This window comes from Aptenodytes patagonicus, chromosome Z (assembly GCF_965638725.1).
Source record: "Aptenodytes patagonicus chromosome Z, bAptPat1.pri.cur, whole genome shotgun sequence".
NCBI classification, from domain to species: Eukaryota; Metazoa; Chordata; class Aves; order Sphenisciformes; family Spheniscidae; genus Aptenodytes; species Aptenodytes patagonicus.
In genome coordinates this window covers 38,385,117-38,412,099 of record NC_134982.1, presented here as the reverse complement: position 1 = coordinate 38,412,099, position 26,983 = coordinate 38,385,117, and the positions used below count along the sequence as shown (strand labels likewise).

The following is a 26,983-nucleotide window of genomic DNA, read 5'->3' as shown; positions in this document are numbered from 1 at the left end:
TAAAGAGCAGCACAGATAAATAGTAACATGGCTGAGATCTCAGTGAAATTCTACCTGCTATGCAGTTGGGAAAACCATGTGGTTTTAATTATGTTTTACAATAATCCCATTCCACACTATCAATGCCTGTGTTCAGACATTGGTAAAGATCTGATAAAGAAGGAGGGAATGGTTAAAACAAAAGAACTGAGTCAGAAATGCAATTACCTGCTCTGAAACTGGCTTTATGCTTATGTGCAATTTGTTTGGTTCAAAATTTTATAGCTTGAATAGATAAACTACGCTTCTCAGTTTGCAAAAAAGCTGTAGTTCCCAGGAGAATCAATATAAATTTATAATTAAATACATTTAAAATTAAATAAATGGAATATAAATTTATTTAGCACAGTGCTAATGTAGGCCTTTTGTTTGAACTTTGAATTCAGCATTCAAGTTATGTATTTTGCACATAAATAATTGAAATCCAAGAAATTAAGCGAGTCCATACAGTGTTATAATTATATATACTAGAAAATAAAAGGCCTTCTAGCATTCTGGTGTGCAAAGTAAGCAATGAAAAAATATTTACGTATAAATTCTACTACTAAAGAGTTTGTGCTAAGACTCTTAGACAGAGAGTATATATAAACACAGGGAATTTTAAATAAAGTGCTTATTTCAGCCTTAAATTTTCCTGCATCTGTGAGTTTCAGTTAAAGCAGAGACCTGGGTCCTAGAAACTGATAAGAGTAAATAGGGCGCTTATCATCCAGGCTTATAAAAGCTGCATGTATAACTTGCCCACTTAAACATTCAGACTAGTATTCCTTATTTGTGCAAATCTACGTGCGCAGAATTGCAGGTCTCTGCTAGGGTGAGATGTACTTCTGGGTTTGACACTTTCTCTTGACTTGCCTGTGAAAATGCAGGCTTTGATTAATATCCATTATTTACTTTTAGCAATTCAGTTGCTGTTTCTAACATCATTATTTTACTAGTGGCACAATAGCAGTTTCCTTGGTTATCCATCATATTGATAGTAGAATTAATTTAATTTAAATCATTATAGGTTTAGATTCAGGCTTGATGAAAGCTATCATCAAATTTCTTTGACTTTACCCACTTCTACTGGGTCAGAACTGGGTCAGTCTCCTATGCTTCTGCATTATATTATGATGTCTCCAGGGGAATTAATGAGGCCTAATGGAGTAACAGTCAAGCATAAATTATACATTTCCCTGAAAATCTAGTCATACCAAGACTGCAAGAGGCATTTTATCACATTAGAAACACCATGACAAATAATGGTTACATAGCTGAAGCAAAGTTAAGATTATCTGGACTGTGACTACTCCATACAAAGCTTCCAAGTACAGATATATAAATTATAGCAGTGATTCCATGTAAGATTTAGGTCTATTTTTTTCTCAATAAGAATATCCGTACAGGAGCTGAACCACCTTTGATATACACAGGCTGGTTTGCTTTAACTTTCATGAATGTCTCTGTATAGACAAGATGTGAAAAAAATGGCTTGCATGATCTGAAAACTGTATGACATAATGCCTACAAAGCAGATTAATTTCCTTCAAGCGCATTACAGCTCACTAGCACCCACAGTGAGAAAGGTTCTGCTGAGGAACTCAGATATCGGAGGAAAGGCCAGAATTCCCTTTCATATCTGCTCATAACATATGTTATACTCACTCAATGGTTCAGTCTAGAGTGGTATCCAAATCTGCATGCCTTTGCCTATTTTGAAAAGAACATGTGAACTGCCTGGATGTGAAAAGGGCTGGATGTTAAATCCAGGTATGAGGCAACCAATTTCAAAACCAGCCTGTACTACTTTAAAGCCTCTTTAACTTTATGAATCATCAGCTCACACATTGCCATGGGCTGTACTCTGATTAAAGTTGATTTATAAATTGAGCAATTTGGAGCTAGGTCACAACTTGTAGAGGAAACTGCCAGGAAAATCTCAGGTGTGAAAGGAAGTTATATTGAGGTTCGTTGCTCTTTTTGAGATAGACAGCCATTGCCAATGTATAGCATAAAAATAATTCTTTTGCTGAAATGCTGTATTTCAAATGGAATTATGAGCAAACTGGAGACATCTTGTGAACACCAAAACTTATGAGGTATTTACAAAATGTCTTTTACTCTTCCTGTACTTGGTAGTCCATCAGATAATTTTATGCTACTAGAAATTGTGATAAAATTAAATAAATTTCCTATTTCTCCCCCATGTTTCTGCAGAGATTTTGCTTTACTCTGTTAGATTATCTGTCTTAATAGATATCCAGAGTTCTGGGAATATGTATGAAATTTTCATTAAAAACCCTTATGGGTGATTAACTAATGCCTGAAATAAAAAATGTTCCCAAGTTCACTGCTTTTTTCTTTTTTCTTCCATTCACTACCTAGGGAAATCCTTCTTCCATCTTTTGGAGATAATTACAGTCAGTAAAACAGTTGGTAGTGTTTGCAATGGAGTCACTGATGCTTTAAAATGAAAAACGCTACTCCAGATCTCTTATATTACTTTTTAGTAGCTCTTATGTGAAAACATTATATAGGCTGGACTCTTATGAAAGCAAAAGATCAGACAAGGAAATATTAAAGTGCTCCTGAAAAAATACACAGTTCATGAGAATAATAACTTTTGTCTCTATGAGCAGAAGAAACATAGGTTTGGCTGAGTTGAGATGAGAATATGTCATTTCCATAACATTATTTTCACTTTCTGTCAAGGCTGCAGAGAACTCGCTGCAAAAGATGAAGGTATGGGTGAAAACATGTCACCATCCCCCCCGAAATCTCCAGAGAGTTAGCAAGGAACAGGAAGGCAGAATTGTTTCTTTCAGCATCCACCCATAACGTGAACAAAACACAGAGGGGAGGTTTTGGAATGGCTGCTATCAGGGATGCCAAAGATGCAACACACTAGGAGAGACCCAGCTACCAGGAAAAGTAGATTCACTTAGGCTGTAGAGCTAGAAAAGCCTGCCGAGACACTGACCTATGGGCATACTCATCTGACAAGGGGTGGTTGAGGACTCATCATGAAAATAAGCACGAAGGAAGATACTGCTTGATCACCTTGGTAGGCAAAGGAGTGAATAGCGATATTGTACCTCTAATCTACAGCTCAGAGTAATGGCTTGGTGGACACAGTTTGAAACAAAATACTGACATTTTTGAATCAGACGTCTGGGGAGTATTTCACTCTCTGAAAAGCTTTGAAATGTCATCTCCTCATCTTGGTTTGAAACTAGAACCAATGTTGAAATTCTGAAGTTTCTGTGGGATGGAAACTTCCTTTTCCAATGCATTCTAGTCCTGATCTTAATATATCCTGCGGGGTTTAGGGAGATGAAGTCTTTTTCAAACCATAAAGGGCTGGGAAGGAAGCCCCCACCAGGAACAAAAATGGATTACTGCAACAAGTTCTGCCTGGAAATGTTCTGAAGTAAGCAGTTTTCATACTCATTTCTATTACATGTTAAGCTTCCTCCCCTTAAAGCAGGGTAATGAAGCACAGACTTTCCACACTGAAATCTTTTGAGTTTCAAATTGCTGAAGTGTGGTCAGAAGCTTGAACTGCAGATTGTTACCGCACAAAATGTCAGAAGCAGCTCCATTCAGTTCCCTGACAATCTAATCCAAACCCCATTAAAATCAAGAAAATGCACTTATCAGTTCATAGGCTTTGGGTGAAGCTCTTGCATATTTCTGAAGGTGTTCCTATGAAGCTTATTGCTGTTGTGGTTAAATGCCCTTATAGCAGTAAAGGCAGATCATGCAGAGCTCTGGAGGTCTCGCAGGATATGGAAGATGTCAGCCATGCAGTACCAGAGTGAGGAAATCACAGGTGAGTACCAACTCCCTGCCCAGTTCTTTACCACCTCTAAAGTGAGTTGATTTTTTATTCTTCGTATGGGTTTAGCATAAAAAAGTTAGCAACAAAAAGCCGGAATAATAACAGCTAATCCCTAGTTGGCCGAGCCTGTATTTTTTTTCTGGCATAAGATACCACAGTTCTGCTCAGAGGTAAAGATTCCATATTACGTTTTAGGCTGAAGTCCCATACTTCATGCTGAGTTTGATTTTTCCCCGCACTCCCACTTTTACTACACTGGCAGCCAGTGAGTTGGCAAAACAGAAAAATAAGGATATTCCTGATTCTGAGATACATACGCAAAACAATTTTTACAGGACACTGCAAGAAAAAAGATGGTCATCAAGTTAGCAGAGCAACTGCTCATGTACAGTTTAAAGGCATCAGGCTGAAAGTCCCACAACAGGAGTTGGAACTAACTCACTGAGTGCGTGCACAAATGTTATGTGTGTATGTGTTCCCCTTCTGGACATGAACTCTGGCTCAGTTTAGCAGATTTTTCCAGAAATAAAACTGGACCAGCAATGATAGGTTCTGCTTCAGCCCTGCTAGCCTGGAAATGCCCTGAAGTAAGAAGTTTTCATAATAATTTCTATTAAGTATTAAGAAACTCTGGGCAGGAAATAATGTAATAAAGCAAGCTTGCAAATCTAGCCAATTATAAATAAATCTCTCTGTTTTTCAAAGGGCCTGTCTGCAGTTCAAACACAGGAAGTTCTGAGAATCCGAGAAAAACAAAGTTGCCCTTCACATGGATACTAATGTGGGGCTCAAACTGGGACTTGTGTTGATTGCCACTGCTCAGCTGAAGAAAGTTTTGGATCAGAGCCACTCTTTCAACTGGGTCCAAAATCTTGTTTTACAATCAGGATGAAGAGCTGTTGTACTCTTTAAATTATTGTGGAGAGAACAAACTCCAGGCTGTACAGCAAACTGGAACTGGACCGGTGTCTGTGATACAGGGTCTCGCAACCCCTGCTGAAGTGATATCTGGCCTTCAGTTCACTGACATCTTACGATGACAGTTTGCAGCCTCAGCATTTTTCTGGCACAGCCTGCCAACATTATCCTGTGCCAGGCAATCTTGTGCAGCACCAAGCACCAGGTAGGATGCTCCTATGTCCCAAGGAATTTAGGTGCAAGCACAGCACAATCAGCAACTATAATTGAAGACCGTAAGATGATTTTCACAATGGCAAGGCAGTTTGCAACTGTGCTGGTAACAGTAGCCCCAGTGACACGTGCAATCAATGTACTTGCTTGGCACTTGAGCCAAACAAAACTTGCAACCGTTCAGGCAGTGTAAACAAACTTCAGTCACTGATCAGTAGCCAAATTGTTAAGTATAACCACTGGAGTGACTGAGATCCACCTTCCAACATACTAAGCATGTGGCTGGCCAGCTCAGTGATTTGTTATTGTTTGTTGCCTTATCTACCACTGATCCACTGAAACCGATTTGCAGATCCTGCTTGGTATCTACCCTATCAGCCTAGCATTCCCAGCTAGCCAGGGTTCTCTGCTATTACTATTTTTAAACCCAGACCAAGACCCTCATGGAGCCTCACCTGAGCAGCACAGCAGACACAATACATTGAGAATCAGTGGTTCAGCCAAAGCTCTAGAAGCAAAGAGCAAACACCCAGCAGCAGAAGGAACTCAAGAGAAATTCCTATTTCTCAGGTTTCCCTCAGGGAAAAGAATAAATGTAACCTCATTCTGAAACCACTCTTGATTTTAAAAGAAGCAATTAAATCAATTTAAAAGCTACAACTTCTAAATGAGGATTTATAGAGGCGTTAAAATCTTGGATGTGGGAAAAAGGCAACTCCTAACCTTATACACAAATTTCATTAGAAGGAATCTTCCTACATAAAAAAAGATTGAATTTTTCAGGTTCAGTCATACATAACCAACCAATTCATTGTGTGGGCCAACATAGGAGAGCCCACAGATGTGGAAAGAAAGCCATATCTAGTTCATTCTCTGACGATACAGAAATCCAGAGGCTGCTGTTCTGTAAGGAGCAACACTTAAACAGAATTAAGTTTCAAGAGTTTATAAACAGATGACAAGAGGAAGAAAAGAGGCTTTTGTGATTATTCGCATTCACTTATCCATTTCATTCAAACTTTTCTTTGTTTTTGGCTGGATTTGGGTTCACATGTCCATATTCTGCCAGAGTAAGAATGAGTTTCTGCTTTATTCTTTCATGCTTGTGCTCTTAATGATGGAGGAGAACAAAAAACCCTAACTTTTTTTTAGTCAGTGCTCTATAGCAGGTTGTTATTGAAATGTTTGATTTTCTCCAGAAGAATCACACATACTGTCTGGATAGATAGCTTATTTAGCATTTCCAGAGGAAAGATTTGCCAGGTTTTATAGAAGAAGAAAATACTACAACAGAAGGTGATTGCAAAGGCTATTATAAGTCAAAACTCATCAAGGCAGCTGTCCTTCAGCTTCATCATAACAACGTGCCTGAGAAACCAAAAGTAAATTCAACCAGGTCTGCCCTCTGGACATACTCTCTTCTCCTAGTCTATGAAGCACTAAACTGTAAAAGCATTTAACTAGCACTTGTGACACAATACATTTGACTGTGATCCTTTGTCAGCCCTGGTGACTTCACAACATACTTGCTACTGCCACTCAGACCTCTCTTCTGTTGGGCGTACAAGCTTCCTTCTCTCAGACAGGCTTCTTTTGTTGACAGGAGCTGGTCCTCTGTCGGCTGGATCAATGGGGATCCAGCTGCAGTGCCTTGCTACAAACAGTGCCAGCATAGAATTTCTGGTGCTTCAGGCAGTCACATAATCTGTGTTATCAAGGAACAGACTTCACGCACAGTTCAAATACTTGAGAGAGACTGCATGTCCCCAAGCCACTGCTGAAATTGCTTAGTCTATATGGTATTCCAACCTGCTGCTCAGTGTTAAAAGGAGTGCATGCAGGCTCTAATGAGAAGACACTTGGAAACTAGCTAAAATGCCTCCAGCCCCCCTGTCCTGAATCTTCACAGTAACTAGAAGCCTTGCCACGGTCTTCAGTGAGAACCACACATCTAGTTTGGTGGGCACTCTCAAAACTACCCAGCCAGCATGGACATCTTGCCATCTCCATACAGCACTAAATCCTCTGTGCTACTCCACACACCTCAGATTTTCGGGTGTGCTAAGGAAATACATGGACACAGATGACTTCCTGGTAACTGTAACAGAACTCTTAGGAGTCTCCAAACTGTTCTTTTGAACTTCTTCTTTTTGCTAAGCCCCCAAATTACAGCGTGCTTCACCCCCAGCAAAGGGAGGTGCTCCGTGTGCTGCTGGTCAGCCATACCCAGAGTAGACAGTTTGTCTACTTGGGAGTAACAGCAAGTATTGTTTCTGCTGAAAGACTAGAACAAAATATCTCTGCAGTGGTGCCAATCTCTGTTGGATCATGAAGTGGAAAACTGATAACTCACGGCAGGGGAGTGAAGTTCTAATAATGCAAATGCAGATTCTTTCACACAATAAACATATCCCCATTTCCTTGCCACTCTCTGCCACAAAAATGTTGTTACCTGGCATAATGATAGCAATTTAAGCATTTGGCTGTTACACTTATGAGTCATGAGGTTCTCCACCCCACTCCTTTCTGTGTGCTGGAAAGATGTCATGCTGGGGGAAAAGCTACTTCTCTCATCTCAGAACAATGATACTCATCAACAAGAAAACAAAATTAAGATTTGTTATCCACAGAACATGAGGTAGATGAGGATGGAGAGTATTAGACAAAAAGTTCAAACAGCAGTTCATCTGTTCAGCCTGACACAGTTCAAAAGCACCTGACCATCAGAAATCAAGAATTCAGTACTTTCTGAAATGTGATCTCCCCAAAAGGCATGTAGGTTTCAATACAGTCTAAAAAAAGATGGATTAATTTTGAGCATTTAGGACCAGGAGCTTGGTGCAGACATCAGAAACTGAAAAGCCATCATGCCAAAAGGATGGGCTGAATTGAAAGACAGCTTAGAACTGATCCTGTTACAATGCCTTCTACATGTCTGACGAAAAAAAACCTACCCTCTTGCCTAAATAATACCGTTATTATTACACCTTTTGCATTTTTCTTCTGGTGTTTTATAGCTCAGAAAAGAAAAAAAAGAGCTACAAACAGGAGCCAGAAATAGCTGAACTACAGGAGACTGAAATCCCAGCAACATGTAAATACCTAGACTCTTTTCTTCCCAGTGCTTTCCTTTGTTTTAACCTGACTTCTGTCATAGGGTTGGCAGAAGAAAAAGATCATTACTGGAAGCTGTCATGGGAGACCGAATGCCTCTAAAAATTAATACACCCTGGTAGAAACACAAATGATGCCTGTTTGTAGAGAATTAACGGAACAAAGGCCATTCATTTCTCTACTTTGCCATCAAATGGGCAAATGACAGGCACTTTCAGTCCTCATGTACGAATGCAAAACAGCAATACAGGTAAAACTCTCTTTCTGGAAATTATTGTCTCAGAGTTTTCATGGTTAGATAATATGCCAAATTAAAGTGCAGAAAAATGGGTTCTTGTCAAAATAAGCACATGATCCCCAGTGTTACCAGTAGCAAGCATGGATGAGAATAGTCTCTAATATTAGAGCAATGAGTGTTGCACGGTGGAAAAATGCAGGCCATTTTCCTCCAGGGCTTCAGAGAGGGTGGGAAAGAGTGCTGGCCTTCTCCTTCCTTAAAAATGGAGTTGACTTGAAGGGTCTGAGGAGGGCATGCAAAGAAATCAGGTCCCAAGCTAAGGAATGACTAGGAACGGCCACGGGCCCAGGTGCCAATTTCTGCAGCAGAGCCCCAGGCACATCCCACAGGGGCAGTTGGGGCCTGAGGCAGTTTCGTGAGCCTTCAAGAGCCTGCTGAGGTGACCACCTAATCTATGTTCTTTAAAATCCATATTTTACCTGTATCAAGCAGATTTACTGTGCCAGTGAATACAATATCCACACACCAAAGTCAGCGAACACAGTGTTAAGTGACACTGTTACCCTGATTAGCTCTGTATTTTGGGCTGAACTGGAAACAGGAAAGGATCCATGCAACAACACTTTGTAGGTGGAAGGGAGAAAGAGAAACCGTCCATCCTGAAATTGTGATAGACAGGCAATATGGCACAGTCATCTACTTAAAGGAGAGTAGATTTTTCCACACTTCTGACATTATACACCAGCCAGTGCAGCCTCTGTCTCTGATGAAAAAAATCAGAAGCACACACACGTATATATATATATATAGCCATTTAAGCATGTGAATATATAGAACATAATAATTTGGTAACTATACAGTGGGAAAAACTATTCAACAAAATGTATCTTCACTGCCAAAAAGTCTACAAAAAAGTCTGCAAAGTAGGATATGGGAAAAGATCAGATGTGTAAGTTTCAAACCCCTGTATAATGACAGATGTTCCCATTTATCACATTTTTGTATTTATATGTTATTATTTCACCTACTAAATCTCCAAACCCTACCTAACAAAGCAGCATATGACTATCCAGAAGGTAGTTTTTCCCTTACATTAAAAATATTTTTAGAATTGGTGAATCACAATTCACAATCAATTTCTTTGCCTATCACAGATTTATAACAGCAAATAAGTAACATCAAAATAGTAAGTAACAGTACTTAATGTTAATATTTGAAACAAGTATGTTTTATTTGTGAAGAAGCTGTATGAAACTATCTTCAATACACTTCTGGCAAAATATTCTTAACCCAGTGTATTCACTGCCTCAGTTTGAGATGAACAATAGCTTTGGAAATTCAACTGAGTTTTGTTGGCTACAATTCTATTGCAATACTGACTTCAAAAATAAACAAGCCATAGCAAGCCATTGCACTTTATTAAAACATCTTTTGTAATGTTTTTTAAAATCAGTGGTTTTTAGCCTGTGTCCATATCATACTGGGGTCCATAGACTGACCACTTTTGTTACAGGTACTTTTCACTGTCTGAAAGGTAGCTAAGGAAACTAGCTGTTGTCAGCTTACTTGAATTCACTACGCAGCTCAGCAGGAAAACATCTTAGGAATCAATAAATCAGGAAAGTTAAGAAGTACCTCTAGTAGTATTTGGTAGTAGATCTGTAAAGAACAATTTAATACTATCATAAATAGTAGACATTAAGATAAGCATTTCTGGGATGCAGCTTGCTCTAACTAACAACCTGTAAAATTGCAAGAATGTAATGGAGAAAGATGGGCAGTTTTGGGAGAAGAAACAAAAGTGCTTTTTCCAATCCTGGACAACCTTTTTGTAGTAACAAACTTACTTAAAGGCCTTCTTAGAAATGACCAGCTTTTTCATCATTGGCTCTAATCTTGCTATTATTAGATCTATAATATGATTCATTTTGTTATTGCACCATATATATGAAATAATTTCATGGTCTTGCATAAAAACAACAGCAACAACAACAATAGTAGTGGTGACGATGATGATGATGACGATGATGATATAATAATAATATTCATACAATTAGGATCAGAGCTGTTTTTTCAACAGCAGGACAGTCTAAGACTGCTGTAAAATTATTCCAGGTTTATGCTGAAATAACAGAAAGCAAAAGTAGGCCTCTTTTATCTTGAGTCTTCAAAGAAATTTAAAGGAGTCAATAGGTCTTATACACCTGCATGTATAAGAAACCAGTCAGTATTTAACACATCCCAGACACACATCTCATCAATTTCTTGGGCTAGGAAGACTGTTTTTGACTCATTTTTGACTAATTTTTGACTCACTTTGACCATTCAACTAAATGTTGCCATTAATTGTAGGATCATTCTTTTTTTCAGGTTTTTTCAATAAAATTTACACTGTCTCTCAGAGGCAGTGGCTACACTTTTTGCCTTTGATGGGAGACCTTACATAGTTGCACCCTTTCAGCACTTAGCTAAAAGGGAGTGTTCTGGCTATAGACATTTTCAATGTCTAACCTTTCAATATGAAAATGTCATAAGCTTTGTAGAGGCTGTCATGATTTGTCACAGAGAAGGACTCCTGTTGTCCTGTGCTGTGGCTGAAACGTTTAAAGCAAGACCCCAAACTACACACTTCGCTGTGTCTTGTATTGCAGGCCAAAAAGAAAAAAAGAAAAGTATATGAAAAGAGTAAATGCCTGCGAGAATGGAGAGGAGGCAGCGATTCTATGTGGACAGGGAAATGGCTGTATTTTCACTTGCCTGGTTCCTGTGAAGCTGGGATCCCTGGGCTGTGGAGGAGGAAAGAATAGCAGAAGAGGAGGGCCATTCCACATGTGTAAGTAAAAGAGACTGCCCAGACTGCAAGCATCTCATCCATGAATGTGACTTCAGGGAAGCAATACTCATTTACATCAGGTGAGGATTTGGCTATGATACTGATGGGACCTGCTTTTTGGAAACACTGCGCAGCATCTTACTGTCTGGCCACATATTTAATAAAAAACCATAATAGTTATTAAAAAACCCCACCCTAATCTGGTGCTATACAGCAACCTGCAGATTCTGCTGTTAGTACTAGGGATAGAAGAAGCCTTGGATAATCCTTGATCATCCATCTGAGAAAGCAAAGACTGATTTTCTTGTTCTTCGTTGCCAGAGTTAACAAAAGGAACATTTGTGGAAATCACACAAGCAGAAGACAAAAATTAAATTGAGAGAGAACGAAGTATGAAGACTATGATAACAGGAAGAACAAGTGAAAGGGATAAGGAAAATAGAAACAGCCAAAAATGAAACTGGAATATTTCCCCTTCAGCAGAAACAGAGAGAGAAATCCAAGATTTTTTGATTGTGTCAGGGAAACTGGATATCAGGAAGGAGATTTTGTTTTCATTAGTAAAAGTCCCAGTAGGTTTCATGGATTATTGGTGTTTGGGGCACAGGCCTTTCAGAGCATGAGGGGCCATGCTCCTTTATGCAGCGCTTGCAGCTGGGCTGGCATTTGTCTAGAACGCAAAGCACGGAAGTGTGAGGGAAGAGCGAGCTGCACTAACAGGCGGCTGCTTGAGTGAACAAGCAAGGGAGAACACCCAGTTAGAGATATGGCAGGCAGTGACGGGGACATGTCAGGAAAGGTCACAGTCCACAACCAAGTGAAGTCATCCGGTGAGAGAGGATAAAAAATGTGTGGTCACAGAGAACAAAACAGATGAATTGGCAATCACAGAAATGGAGAAGTCCATGCATTTATCAAATTACAGTGTTATTTTGGTGAGCACCGAATAAGGCTGTTCTTCATCAGAATGTTGTGTAATGAAATGAATGAAATATGACAAATTTTCTTCAAGTGAATTTCCAACAATCCACTGATGGTCCTGTGGTCTGGAATAACCCCTCTGGAGCAGGAGCCCCTTGGAAAACAGAGGGTCGTGGCAGCTGCCTGTCTATCTGAATCCTCAGATGATTGAGAAATGGATGCTCCAGAATTTAGACCAAATCCTTGCTAGAAGCAAAGGCATTCAATTTAACTATCACATCTTTGCCTGAAGACATCCACCTTATTTTAAACTTGCTAGCAGAGTTTATTAGAATGGAAAGAAATTAGAGGCAGGGAAAATATACCGCTACTCAGTTTAGTTGCTGTCAACACGTGACAGCAATTTTCATTCTTTCTGAAGAGCCAGCCACTTCCTTCTGCTTGTGCAGCCTTCTCACACAACAAAAAAAAGGGAAACCCAACACCTTTCAAACCTGCAAAAAATGGAGAAGAGAGATAGGACAGGTACAAAAGCTTCAGCTCCTTCAAGCTAACTAAGAAGAAAGAGGGAAAGAAAAAGAGAAAGGAATAGAGCAAGAAGGATAGGAAAAAAGGAGAGAAGGAAAGGAAGAAAGGAGGAAGGAAGAAAGGAGGAAGGAAGGAAGGAAGGAAGGAAGGAAGGAAGGAAGGAAGGAAGGAAGGAAGGAAGGAAGGAAGGAAGGAAGGAAGGAAGGAAGGAAGGAAGGAAGGAAGGAAGGAAGGAAGGAAGGAAGGAAGGAAGGAAGGAAGGAAGGAAGGAAGGAAGGAAGGAAGGAAGGAAGGAAGGAAGGAAGGAAAGGAAGGAAAAAAGGAAAAGAAGGAAGGAGGAAAGGGGGGAAGAATGAAAGAAAAATCCAGAAAAGAGCCAGGTTGTTTCCTTTTCAGAGAGATTAAACAGTAGGTGTGAGCTGCATGAAGCAGTGTGGAGGAATCAGTGTTCTAACACACATGCTCAGTGCAGTGGTTCCATCTTTTTGTTGCCATGATGATGTAAAGTGTGATGAGAAAGGACAACCTTGATTTCAAATAAAAGCAAAATATGAGATATTTTAAAAGAAATAGAAGTGTCAATTTTTGTGACATAGAAATGCATCATTAAGATAGTCAACATGCAATACTGTAAACAATTAATATTTACTGCTAATAAAGGAGACAGAAGTTTTTTAAAGGTCTTGTCCCAACTGAATGTGAAGGTGAACAGGAAACTCTTGTTTTCAGTGTGAACATTAGTGAGTTTGAAATGCTGCTTCCACAAAGTATAGACAATTTCTCTGAGTTTCAGAGGTGCAACCAAGGATCACTGGCAAAGTGAGACCAGTAACTCCAACTTTGTAACTCCAACTGCCATATGCAGAAATTGCTTATACCCTTAAAAATCCAATAATGGATTTAAAGTACAGGAATTTATTTTAAAAACAGGGAAAATTAAACTAGAAATTGGAAGTTTTAAAATGTGTTCTGCTCTGGATCCCCATTAATTCTATCCATATAGACATTTCCTAATGTGGAACATTGAAGCCCTATTTTTCTTAAAGACCATTCTATTGACTTCAGTATGGTGGTTCAAGCTAGTTGCATTATACCAATGGGGCATACTGTATCCTGAAGTAAATTCAAAATGAGATCCAAAGACTACATCTGAGAAGTAATCTGTATTTCTTTAAAAAAGGAGAAAGAAAAAGGGACCCAAATAACACAGATATCCATATAGAAAGGAGTTTAAAATGGTCAGGAGGAACAAGACAATTAGGAAGAAATAAAAGGCATTACAAAAAGAGTTTTTCATTTGAAAAATGGTGTGCTCAATCTCTGTCACCCATGGACTTAAAACTCCAGAAAGAAAAAAACAATGCTCAGAAATTAATTCCCATTAATTTCTTAGATGTTTTACACAAAGAACAATGGCAAGATATAGCCCATCTCTTCATGGAAGATAAATACATTTATGTTTATGTAATATGGGGAGAGGCAAGACACACACAGCTTGCATGATTCCTGAACTGGCACAGTCGTGTACTGCCCTATGCCATGAAGTGTGTCTGAATCAGCAACTGCATAACCTCTCTCATACCTTACCTCTGTACATAGAATTAATTTAGACAACTTTTTAAGAATCTCTAACCATACTCTTCATTGAATCAAAGATTCAGGGATACAGCTTGTTCTACACACAAAGGTGGCTTTGCTTGTCCTGACAGTCTCTTCTGACTTTAAGTTTAACTGGTAGGTGGCCAGCACATAAAACAAAGACTTCAGCTCAATAACTAGTAATTAAACAAAGACTCATAAATACGTCACTAAGCTACTGGCAATTCTAAACCCCCAAACAACATGGAAAATGAAGGGATAAATATGAGAGACGGATCTTGTAATTTCCAAATGTTGCATCTTGTGAACAAATGCGTATTTGCCAAAGAGAGTGAAAACCAGCACCTTTTAATCAGGAAAGAGTACTGAGGCACACAGAAGGCAATACAACTAACTCTTCTTTTCTGCCATTAATAACCTCAGGAACAGCTTGTGAGCACAGAACAGGCTGCGGGCTGGCCCAAATCTCGCATGCTAAGAAATATCCCTTTTGTTAGTTCAGAGAGCTGACACAATTGTTTGATCCACTGGGAAAAATGCACTATGTCTACGTAAGCATACACTGATCTTAACGTCACTTTTACTAATTCAGGATTCTTGCACAGACTGTAATTGGATAGGCATGTTTATATGTTTTATAAAATGTTCTACTTGAATGACATTCAATTCCTTCTTGGTTGCCAACTACAGTGTAAAAAAAATCATACCTAGGGGTGTAATCAGAACATACTATGAAAGTCCATATACTTCTGTGTAATAAAGACCCAGTCAGATAATACTTGGATCAATGCAAGCCCACGAGGATGGCAAACTTAAAGTTGCTTTCAGTAGTTTTACTCTGAGCAGTCCAGAAAATACACCCTTTCATCCCTGAGACAGTGTAAACACTTCTTGCAAAGAACCTGTTAACAAACGTAATTTCACCTCTTTAATCTTCAGGACCTTAGACTGAATACAAATCTCAGGAGACTGCATTTTTTGCAGTTGTGACAAACCATGCCTTCGTATTATTACAGCTGTCTGCTGCACTGCCCCAAATCACGCCGTTCCAGAGACATCTCATGAAAATGTTGTTGAACCCCCAGGATCATTATGAACTCTCACAAACTATTGACACCTTTGATTGTTACGTTTAGAGTGTGTTAACCATTTTAGCTATGTGGTAGCCTGCAGCTACTACTGCAAATGCAGAAATAACTTCTAAGATCATATTTTGTCTCTGAAATTTTACATGCATTCACTATGCTTACAGAAGAAAGCTTATTCACACAAATGTTACAGATCAAGAATGCTCCACTTTGTTCTTCCATAATACTACAGTTTCCTGTTCTTTTAAAAGACCCCTTACAGAGGCCATGGAAGAATGTTGCCTTCAAAGGAGGTTCACCATTAATTCTGACAAATTTCATACTGTTTACCTTTCTGGACTGCTCAGGTAGTGTTAGCTATTGCTGTGGTACATAGTAAAGCAGCTGCTGTCCTAAAGCACAAAATTAGGGCAAATCTAGTTATGAACTTCCTAATGCAGTGCCTCTACTGTCATAAAGATATGACTGGCTAGCTGGGATGCACAGTGACAAGAATACTTTGAGTTGCTTTAAATTTAACACACCCAAAACTATAAAATTATTCAATGTGAGGAATGCAGCATGAGCATTTGTAATTTAATACCTTTTTTTTGGCATCCTCAAAAATGATGCAGTAAAATACTGATGAAGAAACTGAATGCTGAAGATCATGGAAAATATACAGTCATTGTGTTTATGCATTAAAAATTATTCTACCATGCTAGGGTATATAAAGAAAGGGTTAGCTTAACTGAAATTCCTCAGGGATACTAGTGCTAGTGTACTTGTCTATTTTCAAAATACTGACATTAGTCACAAACACAGTTAAGAAATAACATCAGTCTTCATAGTTGTAATAGTGCAGCTACCTTCAGCCTTCCAAGAGTAAGAAGTGTCATGAGAATGCAGATGAGTTTGTTTTCGTAGTGGATGCTTATGAGCTCTGTTCCTAAGGGAAGGTTTTCTCGGAAAGGTACGCTTCATATTTGGACCAAAACAGGAATCAGCCTGACACAGAGCCTGAATGCACTGCTCCTAATTTCCAGGCCACTATATGCAGAATAGTTTGAATCATTTTCCCATCCAGATTCCTGTGCCTCCAGTTAAGTTTTTAAAAGATTAAAAAACACAAAAGAAGACTGAAATTAGTCTGTCTCATTGCTCATTAGGCAATCTGGAATTTTGAGAAACTTGTGCACTCGGCTGAGGTCAAGAGGTCTAGATGATTGCCTTTTTCAGATCACAAATGAGATTAGCCAAATAACTGCCTACTCTGTTTCATTTGCTGCAGGACTGCTTCTGGCTCAGAACAGAAAATCAGAGAGAAAGGAAACAGGGAGGAAAGCATCCAAAGGCACATAAAGTGGCTGAAAATACACTAGAAAGCCAACAACACATCAAGTCTACATAGATTTGAAGGAGACTGGGCACTGAAACATGAATGTAGACTCAACCTTTTCTGAGATTCAGGTGTGTTCAGTACTTAACAGAGATGGTGCACATGTCCTCCCCTCCACCAGCCTGTAGCCTACATGTAGTTCAGGCGACTGAAGTCTGATGTAGATAGGTTCAACAGAGTAGCAATATATAAGTAAAAGCACAAAGGTAATATAAAAACAAATTAGGATGCCAATAAATTGGTTGAATGATCAATAGATCTCTATGCAATGTGAAGTGAAGGGTTAAAAAGTCTCCATATCTCACTTTTAACAAACAGGGAAGCTGAGGCCCCAGGAGATGTAGCAGCTTGCTTAGTCCTGTACCAAATCAATGGCAGATTTTCCATTTAGTTCCTCATCTACTGCTATGTGGTTTGTGCCTTACAGGGAGCAATAATCCTCAAGGATAATGTAATTTCATAGACTTGGAAAACTTTGGTATATCCAAATTAAAAGCTAAAACATTATTTTCTTATGGTGCTTTCAAATGAGATCAGCTACTGCAGCTAACTATACAAAACAGTTCAAAAACTGAGAATACATTCCTCCAAAAAACCCCAAGGAAAGAGCACAAAGTGAGAAAATAACCTTTGAATTTGTATACCTCTTCCAAACAAGGTAGAAGAAGCCAACTTAAGAGAATGAAACCAGATGATTAAAATGATGCAAGTATGGAGGAGGAGAGAGAGTGAGCGCGTGAGAGAGGTCTGAGGGGAGGAGTCATGAGGAAAGGCATTAGGGTAGGGCTTCTCTCCTTACTTGGCACAAGCCACTGATGCACATGTCCAGGGATTCAGTGTAGCACCGGGTCCCATCCAGAACCTTTGGCGCCAGCTCCACAACCAGAGCCGCTCCTCTGGCCTGGCACTTCAGCGAGCATGGGTTGTCGGGGTCGTTAGAGACGGGAAGCCACTCATAAAACTGTCCCTGGTACTTGACATCGTTGTGAGCAGAGCACTGCTGGGCACGAAAATCACCTGCTTCTGGCGGGCAGTCCTGCAGAAAAGAAAGAGGAAAAGGTCAGCAGGTCTATTTGGGACAGCCAGTCGCAGTATCATGCAGCTGGCTGAGCTCCACAGCTGCCAGATGTAGAGAGTTTTTCTGTTTAGACAAAGAAGACTGATTGAAATAGCTACAGCTACACATAATTCAACAGGATAATTATACCTTTCTTTCTTCTTTCTGCAAAAGCATTGAAAGAACATCAAGACCATGTGTAAATATGCTTGGGACATAAGAAATGCACTGTATGTGTCTTAACCACAGGCCTGAAATGCTCTTGCTGAATCTCTTGCCACTTGTGCACATATGTGGAGAAGTGTGTGTGCACAGCCACTCTCTTCCAGCCAAATTCTCCTCGATGTTTGAAGAGAAAAAAAAAGAACCACGTGATTTAATTGTTTGTTTATTTAAGCTCTCCTCACTAGTTTTTTTTCACCTCAGTGACTTAAATCAGTTGGTAGGGCAACAAGAATCAGAAAAATGTGATACATATTTGCACTTCTTTACCCTAAGATTTCATAACTCGCGTAATTAGCAACTTACTATTATTTTACTGGGAAGACCTTTAAAAAGTCCCTTTGTTAATCCTTCAGGAGGTTTGTGAGATGTATAAACCCTACTCTTATCCCAGTACACCTGATATAAAAAGCAAAGACCGCTCATACTGTTTAAAGTTTCCTGTTGATTAGAACGTGAGGCTTTTCTTACCCACATATACTTTCTTGCCATCATTTAGCACTGAAAACCATGAGTCAAGTTCTCAAGAGAGCAAGAGCTTCAAAATCATGAGACTTCAGGCAAAATAAACATGAATTCTTTTTATTTCCGTTCCAGTTTTTGATCCTTGAAGAATGATATTTCAAGTTTTCCTGTGCAAGAAACCACAAAGGCTACAGATTCATTGGGTTTTTTTAGAAGTAACCTGAATTTCTCACATAATTACGGGAATACAGGAGCTAAGCTTTAGGAAAAACATTAAATATCATGAGAATTGTGACAAAAAAGCAAATGTTGGCAATATGGCTGCCTCAGATTATTAAGGTCCCATAGTCCTCCACCATTCTGCTGTAAGGAATCTGTTCCTCAATGATACCTGGTCAAATACCAGGTGAAATGAATACTTGTTATACACTTTGCTTGAGGACTGTAACATTTTTTTAGAGAATCATAAATGTCAATTATAGACTTGATAGGGAAGGATTTTGATGTATACACAACCACATAACTAGACAATATCCTTATAAGATGCCTGTAGAATCATAAAATCATAGCATCGTTAAGGTTGGAAAAGACCTCTAAGATCATCAAGTCCAACCATCAACCCAACACCACCATGCCCACTAAACCATGTCCCTAAGCGCCTCATCTACACGTCTTTTAAATACCTCCAGGGATGGGGACTCAACCACTTCCCTGGGCAGCCTGTTCCAATGTTTAACCACTCTTTCAGTAAAGAAATTTTTCCTCATATCCAGACTGTATTCTCTGTTTGTCCTCAAACTACTTCATCCTGTAGAAATTCAAGTATCATTAATGACAACCTTATTCACAGACTTCTTATCCTCACAGCTAGGAAAGTCTTGCCACTATTGAGGCAAAATACCTCCTCTGAGGTTTAAATAATCACCTCTGTTTCTCAGACTTTTTTCTACACCTTCATTCACTAACACTTTTCTGCTTCTTTTAAATAGGACAGTTTATTACAGCTTTCAATTCAAATGGCATGGGGGCTGCATGTCACTTTATGACATTAAAGGATCATTGTTTAGTATTAAGGTCTAAAATAAAACCTGTCTTAAAAATTAAGCTTTCAAATCTCTTCTTGAAGCAAATTGGCAGAATCTTGGCTATAAATTTGTCATTTGTATACCCTTGGCTCAAACCCAGGATAACCAATCTGTCCTCTCATCCACTGTGTAATGGCAATGTGGTTATGCCCATTTTGTTTGAATGTTGAATCATGTTGGATCACACCACTCCAAACATTTCTTATAGTGAACTGTACACCTATACAAGCCACAGCCTTAAGCCACAGATCTTCAGCTAATTTGCTTTGTACCGTGAGAGCAAATTTTCAGTTAATTTTCTTTGTATTTGAGTGTGATGCAGCCCAAAAGTAATGGGTCAAGCTCCAGTCAAAAGTTTTGCTGTCTAAGTACAAGGGAATAGTGTTCCTGCTACAAAAGGTTAAATGGATTAAGGTGTAACAGAAAAAAAGGGATTTGGGCTAAATCTTGCTCTAGAAAAATATGTATTGAAGAGCAATAATCCAGAGCTCATTCATCCTTTTTGAAAGTGGAGATTGAAAGTCCAAGCTTGTAACTGGAATTTTACTGCTGGAGGACTTAGACAGCAGACAGTTTTTCTATTCATATGTTATAGAAGATTAAAAAAAAAAGTAAAATATTGGAAGTATTTCAGTTTGATTTTACAATCTCCAGAAAAATTTAGAGGCAATCAGGCCCTTTTTGTGATCTGGGCAAACTGTTGTGCTGATACAGGACAAAGTTTGGACAGCAATACAGAGTAAAAAGACCAGAAAAATATGTGGGAAATTCATTATTCCTCTACAGCTGTGTAATTAGAGAAAAAGTGGTCTTTATGTTCTGCTTTTAAACAGAGGATGAACAAGACAGTTACAGCTTGACCCAAGATCTGGTTTAATTCTGTTTTCAAATAGAGAAGAGACAAGCAAAGAGGAATACTGTGGCCTTACTTCCTGCCACAAAATTTTCTGGTGCAAACCCTTCTCTGAATTTTTCTGTCCATAAATGAATACAGTCAGGTCTATTGGCTCGGCTTAAGCTTGTTGCAGAGATCCAAGCCAACTCTCTTGTTTGGTTCAAGCTTGGCTCTACCTTCGAAACTTCCTGGCTTGCAATAGCTTTATTTTTACAAAGACAGAAAGGCCCAATAAAGCACATGACTTACAGAGTTCATAATCCTGCTTTGTACAGTATTCAATACTATGTTTGTTGTATTGGATTTTATTTTTAAATCAAAGAAAGAAAAAATGTACAGTCAACATAATAAGCTTTCAGGACACGGCAGGTGACCACGACCGATGTCAAATACTTCCAGTCTTTGATACCATGATCAAAATAAAACAATGAATTTGAATCGTAGAGCTTGTGTTTAAAAAAGTTTTCATGTGAAACTTGAAGCCATTCAAAGAATACATTCAAGAGTTAGAAACGCAGACATGCATACTTATCTTGGCACACAGTTATGAAAAAGGGTCACAGCCTGGCCGACCACTTTTCGCCTACTAAAATCCTGAATCCTAAATCTACCTGAACGCCTTGAAGATCCCTTTCCTTCAGGGGGGAACTTTCCTTCCAGTTAGGAAAGCACATGTACTTGCACCTACACACATAACACCTGCATAACCTGTGTAATGGTTTTTTATACCAAAATGGACAATGTTAAGAAAAGTAGTGGTCTGAATATTACTCATCATTAGACACCGGTCACTGAGACTCAAAAAGTAGGAAATTTACAGAACTTGGCACTGTTTATCAATCTCTTGTCCATGTTTTTGTTTTTTTTTTTTTTCTTTTTTAACTTACTATTTATTGTTTGTGTTATATGTCAGTGGGGATCAGAGCCTCTTTGTGCTGGGCTTTGTGCAATCCTATAATGAAAGACAGATATAAGCTCACAGCCTATAAATGAGTATTTGAGTTGCTGAAATAACAGATAAGGCAAAGCCAGTGTTTTGTTGCATATTTGTTCAAGCAGTAAATAGCTATTTTCTTCTAAACACTTTGCACACCTTTAGATAAGAGCATTTGCCGTTTTGAGGCAGTCTTCCTGTGCCTCATTTCTGCAGTGCTGGGTCCTGGACAGGAGAAACTATAGACTCTGACTCCACAAAGTCTTTTCCCCCTTTAAAAAAATCAGCCTGCTTTCGGTATGTGTATGGGGGCTTGGTGGAAGGGGATCCTCTACAGCTGCCAGCTAGCACTGCTTCATTGGCCTGAGTGAAGTTGTTTTACTCCACCTAAGGGTCTGATTCTAGAAGCTCTCTAACAGTATGCAGTTTGTCTACCTGCACAACAGAGTGACAGACAAGGGTGTGCCCACACTTTGAGACAGCCAGAAGTCACGGGCCAAGTCAGCGTAGCAGTGAACCCAAGGTAGCATATCTTTGCATGTGTTATGTAGTTCTGCGATGTATTTTGCTAACCACATCCGCATGGCCTGTGTTTGGCTTGGAGCATGCGGCAGCACTGGTATCTGGCCACAAAAGCACTACGGTCCTGCTTCAGGTTACTCCAGCTTTGGTGCTATATTCAAATCTTACTGGTTTTGTTTTCTTTTGGAAATTATCTGTGTGCCCCTGCAGACATGAGGAACCGCTGCCATTGCACTCCTTGAAGAATCAAAAAACTAATAAATTTGAAAGTCTTGTCTAAGTCCATTTATCTTCAAGCTTCCTCTTCATTAAGACTTTTTAGGGAAGAAAATTTCCAGTGAATAGGAAACAACTGTTCCTCCTCTAACTCTGTGAGTCCTAGATGGCTGTTTCATGACCTTTAGCTTGTGAAGGCTCATGAGATATTCCTGAAACACTGAGCCTGTGCTGGATACCTATAATCTGCGTTCATCCCATCAGGTCAAGATTTCCTCCACTGCAATGAAAATATATATAATTTTAAAGATGATCATAAACCCCTTTGATGTATGAAACCTATTTTAAAATAAACACAGGAGTTTCATCTTCACCTCTTAGGCACCTAATGCTGGCCATATTATTACAGCTTATTTGCTTCCTCACATCCAAAATTTTTTTTTTAACTTGACCTCCTATTTGACCCTGTTGTAATTCATAAGGTCCATGGAGTTTTGCCATGTTTGAATCCCATTCAAAACAATTTCTATTAATCAGCAAACCAGTGGAAAAGATAAGATGAATCCCAGATGTCCCTTGATGGTGATAGGTAGATCAGATTTCATGGGACAAAAGAGGGTCAGGCTTTTTAAAGTTTACTTAGTGGGTGAAATGTGGAAGATCGTATCTAAGCTGCAATAGGTGGAAACAGTCAAGGAACCTTAAAACAGTTTACAATATATGTCCTTGTATATTTGCAGAGGCCAAGAATGATTTACTATACCTGGAGCTTTTCCTCTGTGCAAAAAACTAACAACTGGACTACTCTGTGCAGCATCTGTCAGAACAGCTTATTGAACCAGTTCCATGAAGTACACACAACGTTTCAGCCACAGCAATTTCCCTACTGAGAAAGAAAGCCTGAGGTCCTCAAGTAGGGACTTGCCCAAGACTAAATAAGAACTTTAGATAAAAGTACAGAGACTTAGGCGATCTGGGGATTTAATGAAAATTTCACTTGGCCTTGAAGCCTTGTTGAGTGCTCCGCTTGAATTAAGTTTCTTGCAGCTAGATTTTTCAGTAGTCTACTCCTGTGAACTTCTAAATAGGTTAGGATCATGTCTAGCTGCTTAGATTGAGAGGGGCTCATACTATAGCTTTCTCTGACAACCCCAAGACACTGCAATATCTGACAGAGAGAAGCATGAGAGAAATAGTATGAAGAAAGTAAATGGGGGAATATCAGCAGATGCTTCATTGGCAGATCAAAAAGAGATATTTGAATTAAAAAAAATTATTATTATTATTATTATCAGAAATATTGAATTTAAATCTGTGAATCATCCAGAGTCCTGAAGAGTCCTGAACAGAGTCCTGAAATGCCACCATCATGGAAGTGATCCAGGTTGTTTGGTCTACAAACATTCTTGATGCATTTACATATAATGGCAGCAATGGGGGTTTTTTGTTCTATTTTTTAATAGTCAAAAATTCACAGGTCTGCTTGCTGAGAAGACAGCAAATCCAGAAGTCAAAGCTGCTACCATTAGCAACATACTAAAAGCACTTGTTTCCAAGTACGAAGAAATAATTCTTAGACAACACACTGAGGTTTTAAAATGCACCCATTTAGAAGTAAAATGGTAGTTATTAAAATACAACGTTTTGAAGAACAGACTGCAGTCACAATAAATGATCTGAGTTTGGAAGAATTTCCACTTAAAAAGTAAACTGACATTAAGTAAGTCTGGTGTTAGTAAGGAGATATGTGTAGTGCTTATACTTACTTTTTCTTTTTTTTATTATTTTATTGCAAAATGCAAATTGGGAGGTTTGATCGCAAAAGACTTCACATGGCATTTCTAGCCACCAGAAGGTAGAAAAAATTAAATCCTGTTAATCATTTTTGTAGCTCTGAAAAAATTCTATCTGGTGATGATGCTTCTCACACACACAAGCCAACGCTTCTGAGAATTATGTACTTATATGGAAGTTTAGGTTTGACAATTTCCAACAGGCTGGGCTTTGGTGCATGGAAAGAAGATGGTGTCATTTTGTTGAAAGTAAGATGGGCAATATTGGTGCTGGTGTGTACAAAATGCAGCATGAGCTGATAAGAAACAGGGATGGAAGTAGCTTGTCTGAATGCAAGCCAAAAAATGGGGGATGTCATTACAGTTGGTATTTCAGCCAAGTGAAGAAAGTGAGGTATATCTAAAAAAGAGCTGCAGGTGGTGTTTACAAGTTTTGGTGGTCTCATTAATGGGATCTACCATTTACAAATTTTATCTTAGGCTTAATGGAACTGCTCTAAACCTTGTCGAAAGAGCTAGTAACGTTGTGCAGCTTCCAGCGTTGTCTATTTTCATATCAAACAGCAAAATCACAAAAGCACCTTTATATGTAACGTTCATCATCATGCTGGCAGGTATAAGCAAGTAAATATGAAAAGCGAAGACCTTTGGAAATGAAGTGCCAGTTGCATGCATCTCATTTTTTTTCTGGTCTGATTCAGAAATCAGTGCAATAAAAGGAAAAATATCAGGGAAAATAAAAATGTTTTCAAACACAAAAAGGAGTTTGATAATTGAGGATAATGAAGAGAAGGCATGAAGACAACACACTCTAACAAACATCCTTCAGATAGATTTTCATATAAATGGGGGAAGAGAAAGCAAAAAACGGCAGAGTGGCAGAAGGACTGAAAAAGAGAAAGGGCAAATGAGGTGCCATGATAGCCTGATACAAAAGCTGGAGAGAACCTGGCAACTAAGAATGTGCCTAGAAGAAGGAACAGAGAGCATGCCAGCTTGAGGAAAAAAAAAGAACTAGTAAAAAAATCCTACTCACAGTTTGGAAATATTTTTGTTTATTTTGCATAACGTTTGGTATAACAATCCAGCTAGATATAAAAACATGTTTTCATTGCATTCAGAGTAATTTTCTAAAGAAAAACAAATTAATCCCTCTATCCCCATATGATTATATTCTAAAATGGCTGGAAACATACTTGGAGTCAATATGAATAGTAAGAAGAAAAAAAACGGATGCAATTCAACCCTAAATCATCTTCAGATTCCTTCATTCCTTCTTTTACTATTTACATATGTGGCTTCATACCCATAATCTTTCCAGTTTCTGATCAACAGCAGGCAATGCAAGTAGTGAACGTACTGGACTGGATCTGTTCAGAAGCTTTATAGACAGCAGTATCAATCTCTCTTATAGCCTATATTGTGCAAAATGGTTCAGCATCCCTAGAATAATACAGGTCACTGAAGAAACAGACACGCCACTCTCTCCCCTTGCCTCTCTTTGTCTTTATCTCATTCCTTTTTTTCCCCCGTAATTTAATTTCAGGATGAATTAAAACCAGCTGTAGCAAAATTTTGCAAATGATAGTGCCTATGAAAATGTGTTCATTGCCAGACTCTAAGAAGTATTCTTCCCATTCTCCAATTTCACCTTTGAAATAAAGTTTGCTTTTAGTATATGTGACTACCCATCCTTTCCTGTAAGAAGACAGTCATATAAACAAAAACATGTCAGTTCACAGGAAGACAGTTTGCAGAAAATAAAGACGACTGGTTATTTTATGAACAATAACGTCAGTCCTCAAGTTATGTACAAGCTAATGGTAATGAAAGCTTGTATTTCAGGACTCACTGATTTCCACAAGAATCAAAAAGGAATTTTCCACAATGCATGATAGCTAGCTTCATTTGCAGGGGTGGAATGGGGGGATTTACTCTCATTTTCCTTTAAAGCAACAGACTGTCATCTAACAGATGAGAATGTAGGTCTCATTGAGCCTGGAAGTTCCATCCTCCTGATTTTCAGTGTCTTTGTGGATGAAATCTTAAAAGGCAAAGTCTGAGTTAGCAAAAATACACACAATATTGTGTGCCTTTTCCAGTGCAGAATTCCATGACAAATGATGGGGTTAATGAATTGTTTCCAAGACCTAATTTTTGTGTATGTATCATTGGATTTTGGAGAAAAAGACAGTAGACTTCATTAAAGAGAAAATATGTGATTTTTTTTTTTACTATTCTGAAAGAGACAAACAGTATTTCAGTGGTACAGGTACACAATTCAGTAAAGAATGGATTTCAGTGCAGAGATGCATGTCCGGCGCTATTCCCAAACTGCTTTAGGTTTCCACTGGTGCAGCACAAGGTATTTCAAAGTGGTAGCTAGCCCCAGAAACATGGCGCTGAGGACCACCATGGCTGTGGCAGGATCACAAGTTCTGAGGCTGATCGTGGTGGCAGTGCCCTTGCAATGACTGATGTTGTGACTACTGGTGCACAGTATCTCAGATTAGTAAAGATGATAAGTGGAGGGGCATAACATCTGAATCAAAGACTCAACATAGTTTAAAAATAGAAAATACTTTCCTCTGAAATCAAATGTCTGCAAAATGAATACAGCCAAGTACTTTCCTTATGACATAAAGTCGTGTTTGGAGGGCCTGGTCAAAGTATGATGCAGTCAGAAGCTTGAGAGTAGTTTGATTTATTTCTAGTTTTGCAAGTTTACCAAAAACAAGCAAATGAAAACTCATTTAATCCTTTTATTAACGAAAAGAGCAATGTAGCACAATCCATTCTTTACCCTTTCCCCAAAAAAGGGGTTAAAATCATAAATGCAGTCCTGGGTCTTCATAATTCACTGGCAAAACTGTCATTGATTTCAGCACAGTAAAGCACTTTGAAAGTTTCAGTTTGGATTATTTGGTATGAAATAATTAAGTGAGTTCTGCAGCTGCATGTCTCACTGCTCTGTTGGAAAGTCTGGAGCCAGAATTGCCAAATACAAGGTATGTAAAGGAATTGCCTGACAAAACTATGCAATGTTTTATTTTGAAGAAAAGCTGTTCAGGTGCACATTTCGAAAACAGAACCTAAGCTAAA

The 26,983-nt window shown here is 38.8% G+C and overlaps 1 protein-coding gene across 1 annotated transcript in view; it reads right to left on the bottom strand.

Moving 5' to 3' along the window:
• The window catches only part of ADAMTSL1 (ADAMTS like 1), a 202,176-nt gene that overhangs the window by 141,011 nt on the left and 34,182 nt on the right, over positions 1-26,983 (bottom strand). Inside the window, exon 4 of the mRNA XM_076362419.1 lies at positions 17,492-17,728. Within this exon, the coding sequence (XP_076218534.1) occupies positions 17,492-17,728 (237 nt within the window). The remainder of the gene's footprint in view (positions 1-17,491; positions 17,729-26,983) is intronic.